Source organism: Podarcis filfolensis (genome assembly GCF_964270895.1).
Source record: "Podarcis filfolensis genome assembly, chromosome: 5".
NCBI lineage: Eukaryota > Metazoa > Chordata > Lepidosauria > Squamata > Lacertidae > Podarcis > Podarcis filfolensis.
The window spans coordinates 10100786-10118599 of record NC_139608.1 but is presented as its reverse complement, the minus strand read 5'-3'; the positions used below and the strand labels follow the sequence as shown (position 1 = coordinate 10118599).

The following is a 17814-nucleotide window of genomic DNA, read 5'->3' as shown; positions in this document are numbered from 1 at the left end:
CTTCTACCCTGGAACTTGAAAGCCTCACAGCCCCAAAGTTGCAATTGCTCAGCAGTGCGAGAAAAATCACTCTGTGCATGCTTGTGAGAGCCAGTGTGGTGTAGTGGTTAAGAGTGGTAGTCTCGTAACCTGGGGAACCGGGTTCGTGTCTCCGCTCCTCCACATGCAGCTGCTGGGTGACCTTGGGCCAGTCACACTTCTCTGAAGTCTCTCAGCCCCGCTCACCTCACAGAGTGTTTGTTGTGGGGGAGGAAGGGAAAGGAGATTGTTAGCCGCTTTGAGACTCCTTAAAGGGAGTGAAAGGCGGGATATCAAATCCAAACTCTTCTCTTCTTCTCTTCTTCTTGGAGACACTTGTTGTTTCATCGGTATCTCACCTGGATTATTCCAGGGATATATCCTGGTATTAAAAATGTTTCAGAACAGAGGCCTGATGAAGTCTGAGCAGAGCCGTCTTTCCCATTGGTCTTAGTGGTTCGCTGCACCAGGGCGCCATCCTCTCAGGGGCGCCCTAGCGAGTAGGGGAGCTGTGCAGCTTTGCCAGCAGCCTCCCCTTTCCCTGCACACCTGCCAGTTGCGCCCCACCAACTATATGGCTGGCGGGTGTGCAGCTTCCTTCCCAATCCTTCACAGGAGAGCAATCCCTGCAGAGGCTCTGCATCTGCTAAAGACAGGATCGTTGTCAGTGTGGTGTAGTGGTTAAGAGCGGTAGATTCGTAATCTGGGGGACCGGGTTCGCGTCTCCGCTCCTCCACATGCAGCTGCTGGGTGACCTTGGGCCAGTCACACTTCTCTGAAGTCTCTCAGCCTCACTCACCTCACAGAGTGTTTGTTGTGGGGGAGGAAGGGAAAGGAGAATGTTAGCTGCTTTGAGACTCCTTCGGGTAGTGATAAAGCGGGATATCAAATCCAAACTCTTCTTTTTCCTCCTCCTGCTTCCTGGTGAAAGGCGGTGCGCAGCCTTCCTGGGAGCCCCAATGCCACAGAGCATGTCCACCAGCACGTTTTCCTGCTTGATTGCCGCCACCACGCTGGGGATCGGGGCAGAGGACATTTTCCACCGCCCCCTCCCTTGTTTTGGAGTTGCCGGGGGGGGGGCCGCCGGAGGGATCTTTGCACCACGGCGCCAGATATGCTTAAGACGGCCCTGAGTCTGAGGGTGGCTTAAGACTAGAAAAGTAGGAGGGGAATCAAAGGGATCTGAAGTTGTCTCTATCTAGTCCATGAAAACTTATGCCATAAGCAAGTATTGGTCTTTAAGATGCCACAGGGCTCTTTGTTGTTGATCTAAAGCAACTTGTTGCCTTGGAGCTCTTTGGTTGAAGGCTGATGCACTCACACAATAAGAGTCCTGTGCTCTACCAACTGAGCTATCCCATTGGCAATCAATATACTTGTCTATCTGACTGAGCATTTATTTCTTAGTTCACATCCACACCATACATTCAAAGCACATGGCTTCCCGCAAAGAATACTGGGAACTGTAGTATGTTGAGGGTGTTGGGAACTATAGTTTACCGCTTACAGAGTTGCCATTTCCAGTTGAGCCACCCGGATAGCTCAGTTGGTTTTAGAGCATGGTGCTGATAACGGCAAGGTTGCAGGTTCGATCCCCGTATAGGACAGCTGCATTGCAGTGCGTTGAACTAGATCGGGGGTCAGCAACCTTTTTCAGCTGTGGGCTGGTCCACCGTCCCTCAGACCATGTGGTGGGCCGGACTATATTATTTGGGGGGGGGGAATGAACGAATTCCCCACAAATAACCCAGAGAAAAGCCAAGCCACAGACCCCCTACATTTTGAAAAGCGCTATGGTACAGCTTTTCAACAGATCATCAACTGGCACAGACCATCACCTGGGAGTGACTGGCTTAGAGGCTTTTGTTGTGGCGGGGAGGGGCTGTTGATTTTTTTTTTTGTATATTTTAGATCTTACTGTGATTTCTGTGGAAATTGTTAGGTTTGGTTGTGTATTTTTAAATGTTGTATCTATTGTTTATTAAGGGACGCGGGTGGCGCTGTGGGTTAAACCACAGAGCCTAGGACTTCCTGATCAGAAGGTCGGCGGTTCGAATCCCTGCAACGGGGTGAGCTCCTGTTGCTCGGTCCCTGCTCCTGCCAACCTAGCAGTTCGAAAGCACATCAAAGTGCAAGTAGATAACTAGGTACCGCTCCGGCGGGAAGGTAAACGGCGTTTCCGTGCGGTGCTCTGGTTCGCCAGAAGCGGCTTAGTCATGCTGGCCACATAACCCGGAAGCTGTACGCCGGCTCCCTCGGCCAATAAAGCGAGATGAGCGCCTCAACCCCAGAGTCGGCCACGACTGGACCTAATGGTCAGGGGTCCCTTTACCTTTACCTTATTGTTTATTAATGCTTTTGTTATGTTGCAGCTATGCATTTTTTCATGTTGTAAGCAGCCTTGAGCATGGTTTTAACTATGGAAAGGCGGAATACTAATAACATTATGTATGTATGTATGTATGTATGTATGTATGTTCCTCTCCACGGAAATATTTAGTAAAAGGTGAAAGATTTATATGATCTGAAGAGAAACCAGAGTATGTATGTATGTATGTATGTATGTATGTATGCTTGTGAAATATTGCAGATCGTGAGAACTTTTAAACTTTGATTTTATTGTGGAAGCTTTATTTATGTTGTGCTTAATATATATTTTATCTCTGTTTGCAGCTGCAAATTGTCTTGTAAACATAATACATTGCTGAACATGCCCTAGGTGGCAGCAGCAGAATGAAATATTAGTGGGGGAGAAATGTTTTCACCTGATTAATTCAAATGCCCATTAATAAAATAAAAAGTGTGTGTGAGAGAAAGAGAGTGTGACACACACACACACACACACACACACACACACACACACTTAACCCTTTTAACCCTATGCTTGCTGATATTCAATTTTTAACGTTGATGCATTTTCAGTCAAAATCTGGAATAACAGAAATAAAACGCTTTGTCCTCAGATTGGTTTTAAATTCTGGGGCTCAGCTCTGGAGCATCTGAACAACGATAAAGTGGGAGAGGAAGTGCCTATGGGGCCAGGGGTTGCCAGTTGAGCCAGCTCTATAGTTATGTGTGCATGTAAAACATTTTTACCTTGATATTCATTGCAAAAGGAACTTCCAGTTCAGGTTACTAGTTAAAGCATGAATAAAATATATAAACAGCCACTTAAAGCAGGTAGATCACAACCAGAGTGCTCCAGTTGGACATTAAACTCCAGGAAAAGCATCGACAAATAATCAGGTCTTTAACTGGCACCAGAAATTTAGCAGCATCAGGCCTTCTCAGTAGTGGCACCCGCCCTGAGGAACGCCTTCCCATCCTATGCCAAACAGATATTACAAGTATTTGAGTTTTAGAAGACATCTGAAGGCAGCACTGTTCAGGGAAGTCATAAATGGTTGATGTTTTATTTTGTATTTAATACTTTGCTGGGAGCTGCCCAGAGTGGCTGGGTGGCATATAAATAATAAATTTATTATTATTATTGGCACCTGTTGTATCGCAGAGGGGAAGGAGTTCCAAAGCTGGGGTATCCCCTCTGAGGAGGTTCTCGTCTGTGTGGCTGCCCATTGAACTTCAGGAGAAGGTTGCACTGCTGAGATCTCCTGGCTGATCCATTTGTGCAGGCTCCTTTATAGGGGAGCAGGCATTCTCTCAGGTAACCAGGCCCCATGTTGTTTAGGACTTTCAGCTAGTACAAGAATGGTCTCTGTAGCATTTTGACAGCCTGTGCAATGCTTTCAGAACTGGTGTTACATGCGCACAACACAGGCCGCCTCCATCTGGGATGTAGCTGCAGCATTCTCCAATTACCAGCAGATTTCAGCCCCATGTGGAGTGCATTATAGTAATCCAGTCTTAAGGTTACCAGCCCATGGGTCGTGAGGCAGAGCAATCATGAGGCAGAGTGAGTTAGCCACCTCAGACATCATTTTTTGAGGGACAGAGCTCTGTGGGCTGCAAAGCCTGCCCGGGTTATAGCTAGGCTGCTTCCCTCAGGTGCAGTGGAGGTTGCTGTCACATTGCCAGGGTTGAAGTAAGAGTCAGCTGTCATCCTGGTCCGCTTCTATGCAAGGGGTAACCATAGAGAGAAAGTAGCTGTGGTGTCTTTTGTCTGCTTCTGATCTGGCCCTGACGGTCGCTCCATGACCCAACTTGCTGTAGTTGATCAGGATTCCAGGTAAAAGGACCAAGAATGGAAGGGAAAGGAGACAGGAGAGACTGTAGCATTGGGAAACTTCACAGAAAATGGATTTTTTATTTGGCTTTGAACTTGGCACCCTTATTGGGAATATGCAGGGTGCCGTTCTCTTACATCTGAGTTAACTGCAGCTGCACTGACAAGACGAGGAATGAGGGACCATGAGGGAAAGGCAAGGTTGATCCTGTGTGCACTAAAAGCATAGCTCAGAACACTCTGCATCCACATTGCAGAAGATTCTGTGGCCATGTGTTGAGTTTGCACAGGGAATCAAGAATGCAGGAATCTGCATGAGATGCTGTTATGTACTGAGTTGAATAGGATCCAAAATGCAGCAGTCTGATTGGTCCTAGAACAATAGGATCCAAAATGCAGCAGTCTGATTGGTCCTAGAACAATTGGATTCAGAATGCAGCAGCCTGGTTGGTCCTAGAACAATGCAGCAGTATGATTGGTCTGCAGGAGCCACCCATCCAGCTCCAGATGGAAGTGAATCCACAACCTGATTGGCCTACAGGAGAATTCCGGAATTAGCCAATCACGTGCAGCCCATTGTGTAAATAATGTATATAAAGCAGACATTCTGGGGGAACTTCCATTCCTCCTCACCACTATGAGCTGAATAAAGAGCATGAAATCCACTCTCGACTCTGAGTATATTTCAGATGCCATACATGCTTCTGGCACGACAGGAACCCTCTGAATAGTATTGGCAGAGGCACCCACCAAGCCTCAGTTTCCTGTATGATAGAACAAATTCCTTGTGGCATGTGGAATGTGGCGTATTCATTGCATGCCCTGGCCCAGGAGAATGGTGTTGTTCTGTTGTCAATGCAAGACTTAGTAGTCCTCTTTCTCCTCTGGGATGTGTACACACTCAACTGTGTAGCACAAAAATGTAGCTAAAAATCCTTCATCCTCATCCTCAAGGTGCTGCTTTCGGTCTTGATTTCTAGATCCTGGGTGCACTTGGAAACTCCCCTTGATTAGGTTATCCATGCCTTTTCCTCCCTGCACATGCCTCAGCTGAATGAAGAAGGAAGTGGCAATTCCAATATTGAAATACGCCCACTTACGTCATTGGGTAAGGTAAAGGTAAAGGTACCCCTGCCCGTACGGGCCAGTCATGTCCGACTCTAGGGTTGTGCGCCCATCTCACTTAAGAGGCCAGGAGCCAGCGCTGTCCGAAGACACTTCCGGGTCACGTGGCCAGCATGACGAAGCTGCTCTGGCGAGCCAGCACCAGCGCAGCACACGGAAACGCCGTTTACCTTCCCACTATAAAGCGCTACCTATTTATCTACTTGCACTTAGGGGTGCTTTCGAACTGCTAGGTGGGCAGGAGCTGGGACCAAAAGACGGGAGCTCACCCCGCCGCGGGGATTCAAACCGCCGACCATACGATCGGCAAGTCCTAGGCACTGAGGTTTTACCCACAGCGCCACCCGCGTCCCCACGTCATTGGGTAGGTGTAGATAAATCCCTCATTGCTGGCTCCACCTACATATGTTTTCAAAAGGACACACAGCAGGGTAATGCAGACTCAATCTGCAATGCACTTTTATTTTCAGAATGAAACCAGTTTCTCAAGAGATGTTTTTCACTGGCAAAAGAGATGCTGTAAATCTTGATTGCATGTTGACTACGTAAAAAAAATCCCCTGAAGTACTCAGTCTGTCTTGATTTTAAAATAAAATGTTGTATGTATGCAACCTTGTTTACTTCTTCCGATCTTTGTGGATACCATTCTGCCCTTCCCAGTATTATGGAATTAGGGAGAAGTAAAACTTCCTGGAAGGAGGAGAAAGAGAGAGAGACACACACACACATAGAGAGAGCATTATACAAAGCTTAAAAACAGTAAAGCAAGAATGACAGGATTTTCATGCCACTGAAAGATTATCTTCTTTACATTTATAACTCTCATCATGAGTAGATTGTTGGATTGTATGTTCCAGCCTTTTTTCAAGAGACATTTAGAACTTCAAATGCTGCAACAAATTAATTTGCAAGATAGAGACAATAATGAGGGATTCCATTTCAAGACACGTCTGTGAAACGCTATGAAAGCTTAAAAAGGAAAAGAAGAAGCGTGAACTGGCAGTCATCATTTACTAATATAAGGGAAAGCTACTGAAGAAGATGCAAAAGCAACAGCAGTTGAAGCTTCTTCTTCTTCTTAATCCGAAGAGGAAACCGAACTGAGAAAGCATAATCAGATGCTACCCTCTTAACAACGTTCTAGGCAACAGAACAAGTTTTATAGAAGAGAAACAGGACAAACAAAACTTGCGACTTCAAATGTAATGGGATTATTTTAAGGAATTTTTTCAAAAACATTTTTGTACAGGAGACATGTAAAATGCTTTTGATATTTTCTCAACTATATTCATTGAGTTTGCAATTTCAGGGTTAACATGGCTTAAACTCAGGATCATGCAGGAATTAAGGGGTTATCAACATTGTGATCCTGGTGATTACGAACGAAATGTTTATTGCTTCTAACTATTGCCATTGCTTACTATAGCTATTATAGGTATGTCTTCAGACCTTCATTCTGCTTTTGCTTTGATAATGCCTTTTTATAAAAAGCTCTTTCTAGGATATATCCATACTGGTCGACAAGCCTATCATTTAAATTGGGAAGGGAGCCCATCTAGGAGAAAGAAAACTCTGATCCAAAACTTCCGCTGACTTGCAGAATATCCTCGGCAGAAGAAGTAGCTAAGGAGAAGATCCTACAAATCCAGAGTGGAATCCCTAAAACAGTTGGATGGTGCCTTGTACGCCTCCTTCTGGCAACTCATGCAGCCAAGCTGGAGCCAGTGGAGCGTGGTGCCCAGCGTGGGGGGGGGGGCAGGCGCGATGGCACCCCACCGGGATTGCGCTGCTGGGGGCGATGCACTCCCCCTGCACTCCTAACAATGCAGAAAGCAGCAGTAAAGAGTCACCAAGTCTCTGCAGCCGCAGTGGGTGCTGTGATTCTTCCACCCCCAGAGGCACACTCCATTGTCTCTCGAGACAGATGCATGCCAACAACAACATCCCTATTTAGCTGGAATAACCATTATTTTTAAAGATCTGTGCCCCCCCAAAAACCCAGTGACCCATGGGTACAGGGGTCAAATCACGCAGGTTTCCATTATATAGTTTATTAAATGTATGATGTGGATCAGAGTGTAAGGTACCCTCCTCCAGTGTGGTGTAGTGGTTAAGAGCGGTAGACTCGTAATCTGGTGAACCGGGTTCGCGTCTCCGCTCCTCCACATGCAGCTGCTGGGTGACCTTGGGCTAATCACACTTCTTTGAAGTCTCTCAGCCGCACTCACCTAACAGAGTGTTTGTTGTGGGGGAGGAAGGGAAAGGAGAATGTTAGCCGCTTTGAGACTCCTTCGGGTAGTGATAAAGCGGGATATCAAATCCAAACTCTTCTTCTTCTAATCACCTGATGCCCTTCTTCGTGTGGTTCCTCCATGAGAAGTCCAGAGGGTGGCAACACAAAAACGAGTCCTTTTTTGCAGTGGCTCCCTGCTTGTGGCTCTGCAAGGAGGCTCACCTGGTGCCTTTGTTACATATCTTTAGGTGCCAGGCAAAAACTTTTTCTTCAGCCAGGCACCACCCCAATCTCCAAGCAGTATGAGATTCCAGGGGTACCAGGCGTGTGTACCAGGGTCTGTGTTTCCTTTCAGAACAAAGAGGCACAGCAGAGATGGTGGTGTCCTTGTGATATACGGTTTAATTACACACGTACACAACCTGAGCGTAGGTGGAGAGCAGAGCATTCAGATCCCAAGAGAGTCCTGTTCCTTCCATTGCTGCAGCCTCAGATTCCAAGAGACCCCAAGTGTTGTGTCTGATCCTCTCTGTAGCCTAAAACAGACTGCTCTGCTCTGCCTATCCCCCCAGCTTGTAAAACTGACACTTTTTCCTGTTTGCTTACCTCAATGCCCATTGCAATTCTGCCCCTCCCTCCTCAAACTCTGGCCTTTTGTTTCTGCTACATGTCACATTAGGGACGGGCTTTCCTCATTTTCCCTTGAGGGGTGGGCCTGAGAGTCTCTGTTCAGGGCTTGGAAATTATTAGCTTTGTTCCTCCCACACTCAGCAAACTATGCCAGGCTGGGCTGGCTTCTTAGGATAAGCCGAATCATAGAATTGGAAGGGACCCCAATGGTCATCTAGTTCTATCCTCTGCAATGCAGGAATCTCACTAAAGCAGGCAAAGGCCCTCCAGATGTTTTGGGACTACAACTCCCATCAGGACCAGTGGCCAGGGATGATGGGAACTGTAGTCTCAAACCATCTGGAGGGCTGAGTTTGCCTATGCCTGCACTAAAGCATCCATGACGATGGCCATCCAACCTCTGCTTAAAAACCTCCAAGGAAGGAGAGTCCACAACCTCCTGAGGGAGATTGTTCCACTGTCGAACAGCTCTTATTGTCAGAAATCCAGCAGAGTTTGGCACAGTTTAACCAAACCTTGATTATTTCTAACTTTTACTAAATCCAGGAATTATGGGGAGGATTTGGCACCCAAGAATTTATGGGATCCTTCTTGTTGTTTAGTCGTTTAGTCATGTCCGACTCTTCGTGACCCCATGGACCAAAGCACGCCAGGCACTCCTGTCTTCCACTGCCTCCCACAGCTTGGTCAAACTCAGGCTGGTAGCTTCGAGAACACTGTCCAACCATCTTGTCCTCTGTCATCCCCTTCTCCTTGTGTCCTCCATCTTTCCCAACATCAGGGTCTTTTCCAGGGAGTATTCTCTTCTCATGAGGTGGCCAAAGTACTGGAGCCTCAGCTTCAGGATCTGTCCTTCCAGTGAGCACTCAGGGCTGATTTCCTTAAGAATGGATAGGTTTGATCTTCTCAAGAGTCTCCTCCAGCACCATAATTCAAAAGCATCAATTCTTTGGTGATCAGCCTTCTTTATGGTCCAGCTCTCACTTCCATACATCACTACTGGGAAAACCATAGCTTTAACTATACGGACCTTTTTCGGCAAGGTGATGTCTCTGCTTTTTAAGATGGTGTCTAGGTTTGTCATTGCTTTTCTCCCAAGAAGCAAGCGTCTTTTAATTTCGTGACTGCTGTCACCATCTGCAGTGATCATGGAACCCAAGAAAGTAAAACCTCTCACTGCCTCCATTTCTTCCCCTTCTTTTTGCCAGGAGGTGATGGGACCAGTGGCCATGATCTTAGTTTTTTTGGTGTTGAGCTTCAGACCATATTTTGTGCTCTCCTCTTTCACCTTTGTTAAAAGGTTCTTTAATTCCTCCTCACTTTCTGCCATCAAGGTTGTGTCATCTGAATATCTGAGGTTGTTGATATTTCTTCCGGCAATCTTAATTCCGGTTTGGGATTCATCCACTGCCCCCCTCCAATTTATAGCAATATGTTCCAGGTTTTTATTTTTTTAAATGCAGTTTCAGAAGCCTGCAATTTTGAGTGGAACATCATTTTTTGTTTATCTAAAAGGGTAATCACACACACCTCTCCACTGTGGGGCAACTTGGGGCAGGCGTGGTTTTGAAAGGGGGATATGGCCGCTGAGGAAAGAGTTAAGCACTTCCTCCCTTGCAACTGCTCTGTCCTGTCCAAAATGTGAGCTTTCTAATTCTTTTTTTTCCTTTAACCCCCCCCCACAACCTCACAAAAACAGGCATGTAACATATAGTTTCCCTCCAAGTTTTAAGGTACACATCTTTTCTACAGTTAAAGGAATGCAGAGCCCTTGCTGTAACTGAGTTGGCAGATTCTTCAGCTCAGATTACAGGCGGACTGTGTGTGAGAGAGGATCAGCAGTGAAAGTCCACAAGACTTTATCCTAATTTTATCAGATTACTTCCCCTGAAACTCTTCTTTTGAAGTGCTCTTCAACAGAAGAACAAATGGGGAAGACATCAATGCTTCATAAAGCTGAAAGCTTCTCCCTGGGGTAATTGAAATATTTCTTATCAAAGGATTGATAAGATCAGGTTGCAGCTGTAACAAAGAAGAAACAGATAAAGCCAAGTGGAAATCGGTAAGACAGCGCTGGTGGTACAAGCCTATTGAAGATGGTCGAGCTAATTAGAATCTATAACTCAGGACATTCCATTACATGCTGGGCAAATGACCCTGTAAGTTTCAAGTCTATCTGCTACATTAAAAAAAAAAAGTTCAGATGTAGAAATAATAATGTGGCTGATGGATTCTGTATCCTTGAATGAGCATCACCAACCAGAGGTCTGGGTATCTGGCAAATTTCTTTTAAAATAAGGTCCTTTGAGTTCAATATATGCATCTATCTTCACCAATGTTTAAAAACCTTCTAAAAATTTCACACAGAGCTTTCTGAGAACCAATGTTCAAAAGAAGGGGGGCAATGAAACATAATAAAGTTTTACCAAAAAAAAAAAAGGAACTTGGGGGAAAATTCCCATTAAAGGCTGAGGTAGTTTAAATTGGGTAAAAGAAGCAGAATTGATCTAACAAAAATACAGGGTTTTAAATATATATATATAAAGCAGAGACTGACTTAGGGAACATTTTCAATTACAGCAGGACGTGGCCCTTGCTGCACCTGTAATTCAGACTTAAACATGTGTGGAGATTTCCAAATTGCTTCTCAACAGGTATATTTGTAGGGTTCTCGAGGATTATTATGAAGCCCTAGATATGGATACATTATCTTGACTTTTGTTTGTCAAAGTTATCCTTTGTCCTCAGTTTATGTTGGTGTGGTCCAGAGGACACATTATTGGTTACAGTATAATAATAATAGATTAGTTATACTCCACCCATCTGACTGCGTTGTTCCAATCACCCTGGGAAGCCTGCAACATGAGATATCAAAAATTAAAAGCTTCCCGATATCAGATGTCTTTGGAAAGTTATATAGTTGTTTATCTGTTTGAAATCGGATGGGAGGGCATTCCACACGGTGGGTGCCACTACCAAGAAGGCCTTTTGTCTGGTTCCTTGTAACTTTACTTCTCGCGGTGAAGGAAGAAGAAGAAGAAGAAGAAGAAGAAGAAGAAGAAGAAGAAGAAAAAGAAGAAGAAGAAGAAGAAGAAGAAGAGTTTGGATTTGATATCCCGCTTTATCATTACCCGAAGGAGTCTCAAAGCGGCTAACAATCTCCTTTCCCTTCCTCCCCCACAACAAGCACTCTGTGAGGTAAGTTAGGCTGAGAGACTTCAGAGAAGTGTGACTGGCCCAAGGTCACCCAGCAGCAGCATGTGGAGGAGCGGGGAATCAAACCCGGTTCACCAGATTATGAGTCCACCGCTCTTAACCACTACACCACACTGGCTCTGGGAACCTCCAGAAGGCCCTCAGAGGTGAACCTCTGTGTCTGGATGGCTGGACGATGGCAAAACTCTCATTTCTATGGTCTTCCTTGGTAGCTTTGAACGAGTCATCCACTCTTTCAGCCTCAGTTCTTCATCTGCTAAATATGAAGTGTAGGAGGTAATCTCACAAAATATTACTTGGTGCCCAAGACTGTGTACACATTACCCTTTACTCCAGCTCCAAATGCTTGAAAGGTAAGGGGTGGGCAAGCCTCCATTGCCCTGTGGTAATTCAATTTTGGGGGAAGGATAGGCTAGAACTGTCTTCCATGATAGTTATCTATGCAGAGGGAGGGTTTGGGAGTATTATTTTTAGGAGGAATATTAAGTCAGGTGAACTCCCATCTTTCGATGTAGTGCAGCCCATGCACAGGTCCACCATATCAGGTTGAAAACATGCCATACATTTAAAGACTTTGTAGAGTAATTTCCCCCAAAGGATCATAGGAAGTGTAAAGGTACGTTAAGGGTGCTGAGAATTATAGCTCTGTGAGGTGTAAACTATAGTTCTCCGGATTCTTTTGGGGTGGGGTGCTTTAAATGTATGTTCCAAAAACGTGGAATATGAATCAGCAAATTTTACAAAACAGTGACTGCTCTCCAAAGAAGCAGCCATGTGGGGAGAAACATAATTGCTTTTGTCCTTCTCTGGACAAAGGAGCACCCTCATACATCATTTTATGCTCCATCATTTGTTTATTTATACACTGCTCTTTAAAAAAATTAACAAATCCCAGGGCAGTTGTCATAACAATGCCTTACTAAATGTATTACTAAATGTATTACTAACAATGTATTACTAAAATTACTCCAATCTGAATGGTCACTCTCCAACTGCAAAATAAGTATGGTGCCTTATCTTATTGGGCTGCTGTAGAAACCAGCACGGGAACAGCCCTATGAAGTCCACCTCTACACTTCATATTTTACAGTTGAGAAACTGAGCCTGAAATGCATCTTTCTTGATGGTAAAATTTCCTTACCGCCCACCAGTGCTCAATGGAAGGATTCAGCTTGTGCCGTAGAACCCCCTACCACCCACCTAGAATCCTGAAACACCCACTAGTGAGCGGTAGGGACCAGGCTGACAACCCCTGATCTAGTGTCACATTGTATATTGCACTTCAAATGTTTCATTTGCAGCTGTATAGCTGAGTCTTTATACCACTTTAACAGCCATAGTCCCCCCCCCACCCAAGAATCATGGGAACGATAGCGTGTTAAGGGTGCTAGGAATTATAGCTTTGTGAGTGGCAGTTCCTAACTACTCTCAGCACTACAGTTCCCAGAATTCCTTGGGGAAAGTAGTGCTTTAAATACATACTACGGATGTGGCCGTGGAAGTTCACAGAAATTGTAAGATTTGCCCCTAAAGTTCCTAGGCCTCTGGATCATGCTGACTTTTCTCAAAGGGAAGATTGTCACATATATAACATGCACACAGAAATATATTTTCAGCTCTTTTTTCTCTTGCACTGCCCTGTATTCTCTTTTGTCCTTTCTATTATTCATTGTCCATCTCATTTCTGCCTTCTCATGTCTCTTTTCTCCCTCCTCTCATTAGTCTCCTACTAGCCCAGTTTTATTAATAACGTTTTAATGTATTCAGCATCTAACACTCGGCCATTTCTCTCCTACAGTCTTCACTAACATTTCCCATGCTGGAAAAAGACTTTTGCTTGGAAGTACCAATTCTACCCAGCAGGGGGAGGGGAAATCCCAGTGTTTCGGTGACAGGCTGAAAACCCAGTTAGCTAGGATTATTATGGAATGTGGTACAAATTGCAGTTTGGAGCAGACTCTAACCTCAGAGCTCAAAGGATGCAAAAGAAACCCAGTGGAATCGGAGAATACAATTTATAACTTTGTTGGCAGATGACCTGGAACATTTGACAGCAGGGCAAATTCAGTTTAGTTTATAAACAGAGCAGTCTTGGTGCTTAATTTTTATTGGGGCTATATCATCACGATCACTAATGCATTTTCTGCTCCTTATTCTGTGAGTAAGGATGCAGATGATTAGAGGTTTGTTTGTTTTTTACTAGTGCTTCACATTACTGCCAATCATAAAGTGAAATAAAATCTGGAGATTAGAAATAATGAAATATTTGTGCATGTGTGAACCAGGTCCAAGCATTGAATAACCCATAGATATCCAGACATGTACAAGCGTATGTGCACCATTGGCCATTTTAGGTATATTACTGCCCCGTGTTGCTTCTCAGTCCCACAAATGGCTGTTGACTGGTTGTCAACAATAATGCCGCTTTAAAATTATTTCATCCCACTGAAACCAATCTATGGGTTCCAAGAAGCATTCCAGATGCATGCTGTAACAATCCTTTCTCTACCAGCCTCCTTAATTCTATGGAAATTCTATGGAAAGGGGTAGGCCTTGCTGCTTTTAGGCAGAACATGGGTGAGAGCAAGTCTGAGAACCCTGAGAATCAGGCTGCTTGTTGACTTAAATCCTATTATTTCAGGCAAAGAGTGTTGTGCATCAGTCTACTGAGTCACATTCAGTCACATGTACATTAATCATGTAAACTTAAAAAGGATTTGGTATAATCAACGTTTCAAGCTTCAATTGTTCTGTGTTGCTCCTTCCTTAGCCCAGTCCCCTCAAAATGTTTTAATTTTTCCCCTGAAGCAGTAACTGGCCCTCCACATCAGCCTGTGAAATACACTTTGCCTCCTAAACACTCCGACATTTATATTTCCAGCACAAACAACTTTAATCAGGCAAATTCACATGTAGATTGCAGCACACCAAGGTAAGCCTTATCATTATCGGTCCAGAACTATGAATAATATTCCAAATATAGCCTTGTGGGTGCTTCTCGTGACTCTGTCAATTTCTTTTTAAATTAGCAGAATCTTAGCAATTTCAAAACTTAGGCTTTTGTATTTTCAAAGGAAGAGTAGCTTTTCTGTTGCATGTCTAGGTGCAACCTGGACGCATTTCCACTGGGGACAATCTACCATAAATAGTTTGCAAAGAACTACTTGCAACATAGTCCCCCGCCTTTAAATTAAGCATTAAGTTACCTAATTAGTTTTTCATTGTCCCTGATAATAGCATTATAGGACTGTTTTTATCTAGATTCTTTTTAAGAATCTCTTATGGGTGGTCTAGAAAGAAGACAAATAAATGTTTTGTTTCACTTTTAACACACTTCAAAAGTATTTCTTGTGCCCACCATTGCATCATAGTGAACGGCAGGGAAGAAAACTAGTACGAAAGTAACAGTGGGCCTAATTGCAGCAAACATTCTTCTATTTTTTATTATAATGTTGGCCTTTCCCCACTACTACTGCACCAGGAACTCTAATCTGTGGTTAAAAAAAAGCAGCATGTGCTCCGTGGGGTTCAATACCACTCTCCCTCAATGCTTTTCTTCTCTCAAGCTTTTCAGCTTTTTCTCATCTGTTTTACTCGAATTATTCTGATGGCATTTTGGTTTATGTCAGTTTAATTATTTGCAGGTTTTAGATTATTTTTGCGTGCACATTAGTATGGCCAGGCAGTGATCTCCGCAAAACGCTGCCAAGATGCTTCCGAGAGGCTCTTATTAAAGAAGTTTCAGAGTTTCGTGGCAGAGTATGGAATACAACGCCCCCCTTGCAGTCGCAAAGCGCATGTATGCAAACATTGCGATGGATTTGGGCGCTGATCTCAGGTGCGTTCAGTGAAAACAACACTTTGAAAAGCAGGTCAGCTGGATCCGGACCCCGCCCCGCTTCCCCCCCCCGGCTTAACACCCAGATTACATTCAAGTTTGGGGCGCTTGCCTCCACGTCCGGCTGGTGAACCTCTGGTCTCTGTGCGCGGGGAAACACGGTACTGGCCTAGAGACCTTTGCAGGTAGCCAACGACTCTTTAATCTTGCGTGTCAACAAAGCCAACAGCTCATTTGGGCCAGGGCGACTCTGCCCTCAGCTTGGCGCGTTTGCGCGCTTTCTCGCTGCGGCCGGCGGCAACTCCCACGGCCCAACAGCGCGCGGGGACAGGCAGCACCTCTGCGTGCACGTCTGAACGCAGCTTATCTCCCGTCACGGGCCCAGCGACTGCGCCGAGGCCGCCCCTCTATAGATGTGGGCGCGCGGATCCCACCCTTGTTCCCCCTTCGGGTTTGATTCAAGGCGCCTTTAACCAGCGTTTCCCCCCCCCCCACAGGCCGCCCCCGCCTGCGAGGGCTTTCCTGGAGCAAACCGTCGCGCGAGGCGGCGTTTCTCTTCGCGTGTGCGCGAAGAAGCGGGAGAAGGACGTCGTGAGAAGGAGGAGAACGAGGCGGTGCAACTCCCGCTTAGTAGGAAAGGTAGCATAAAATAAGAACAAAACGCCCGCCTCCTGGCTCTCCAAGGGAGCGGGGGAAACGAGCCCTCGTCCCCCATCTTGTTTCTCCCGTTTCGCGGCCTGAGGAGGCGTCGCCCGCCCTTGAGGCGCGCGCGAGGCGGAGGTGGGGGCGGCGAGGCCTGAGGGAGCGGAGATCCCTCCGCCTCCGTGAGTCGCCGGCGGCGGCGGCTGAGACTCGAGGGCGGCGCCGCCCGCCCCTTGCCCTCCTCCTCCCGCCTGCGCCGCTCCTCCCTCGGCCCTGGGCCTGCGTCGGGTGTGAGGAAGGGGGGAAAGCCCCGAGGGCGCCCCGTCCCTCCCTCTTTCCCCTCCCTCCAGTCTCTCGCTCTCTCCCCCTCAGGTGGAGATAGTTTCTAGAAGCCCGTCCCGGCGTCCTTTGCGGCCCCAACATGGAGGAGCTGACGGTGGAAGTGCGCGGCTCCAACGGGGCCTTCTACAAGGTACGCCTCGCCCTCTCGCCGCCGGGAGCCCGGGGAGGAGCGGCCTCGGAGGGGGGGACGGGGACGGCCCGTTACTGCGGGGTTGGGGCCGGAGGAGTGGGCGGAAGGGCGGCCCTCGGCAGCCACCCTCGGAGCGGGGGAGCCTTTGGCCCAGGCCGGAGCGGGCAGACAGTGGAAGGTTGAGCGGTTTCTTTTTTGGGGTGGGTGGGTGGGGAGGATAAAAGGTGTGTGAGGCGAGGGGTGCGGGGCGGTGTGGTGTGTGGCTTTTGGGAGGGGCTTGTGGGTGGGTGGGACACGGGTGAGGGGAGAGGTCGTGGGGAGAGCCCAAGTTCTGGGTGCGTTACGTGTCCCCGCAGTGTTGAGGTAACGCTTTTTCGTTTTGGACACTCCTGGAAAACGGTGTAACGTGCGAAGGGGCTTCCCTTCGTTTCCCGGGACAGGGCAGGCCAGGGCTGACTTTGTGAAGCACCTTGAGAAACCTCTTTTGGAGGGTTTTATGTCGGAAGGCTTTTTTTTGGCCTTGTTACCTTGATAAAAGTGGGGTGGGGGTGGGAAAGGGAGCTTCTGAATTTTATTTTACTGTAGTGTGTTCATTGTGTTCAGTGCCCCAAGGAGGACACGGGTGGGGTGGGGGTGTTATGAGTCACGTGTGGGGGGTGCCCTCTGCTGTGAGTCAAAATACATTTTATATCCCTTTACTAATATTAGATTCAGGTCAGGCAGCATGGAGTCACACCTCTGGTGATAAGTAGACCCACTGCTGTGGTTTGGGTTTTAGAGAACATTTGTGCAAGCTAGGGCTAGAGGTAGGTTGAAAGGTGTGGGATTCTTCACCCAAAATGCAAGTTATTCTGTTTTAAATATGCCACTCCTGCATAAAGTTAGGAATGCACGACAACCATAATACTTTTACAGACTCTTGAGTTTATTTATGTCACCAGAAAGCTTTCTTCACTGCCACCCTCCCTGGTATGCCAGGATGTTACAGGATCAATACAGGATACTCTCAGCTGTTGCTGTCAGTCTTTCTCCCTAAGCCAAGCCTTGGATGCTTGAAAATCCTAGACCTTTTTATGGCGTGAGGCCTCTGTTCCTCTACAGGAGCACTGATAGGAGCCAGCATTGTGAATTACAGTTTTATCTGCGCACTGTGAAAGTTTTATTTATACTTAATCATAAATGTATGCTAATTACAGCAAAACTATTCACTATGTCTGTGTTTTGGGTGGGTGTTGTGGCAAGTATAACTCATGTAAATGTGATGGGAATTTAAAGTTTGTTGTTAGTTGACATTCCATGCAATACCAATGGCAATTTTGTAAAACTTAAGGTGAGGGGGACTCCCTTGTAATAAAGTTTTGAAACTCTAATTACACTACATTTGCATTTTGTACTTGAATTCATATACTTATCAACATGGATCCTACTCTTCATCTGTGGAATAAAAAAATTTAAAG

At 46.1% G+C, this 17814-nt stretch overlaps 1 protein-coding gene across 6 annotated transcripts in view; it reads left to right on the top strand.

Annotated features, from left to right (window-relative positions):
- Positions 1–15326: 15326 nt before the first annotated feature.
- Positions 15327–17814, top strand: part of FXR1 (FMR1 autosomal homolog 1) — a 30384-nt gene continuing 27896 nt past the window's right edge. The window contains exons 1-3 of one of the 6 annotated variants that reach the window (XM_083613268.1): positions 15327–15428; positions 15741–15882; positions 16258–16357. In XM_083613268.1, coding sequence (XP_083469394.1) covers positions 16307–16357 — 51 coding nt within the window. In that variant the 5' untranslated portion in view covers positions 15327–15428; positions 15741–15882; positions 16258–16306. Of the gene's footprint in view, positions 15429–15480; positions 15883–15942; positions 16358–17814 lie in introns of those variants that run through there. The other 5 variants (XM_083613271.1, XM_083613267.1, XM_083613269.1 and 2 more) reach the window with 5 other exon arrangements.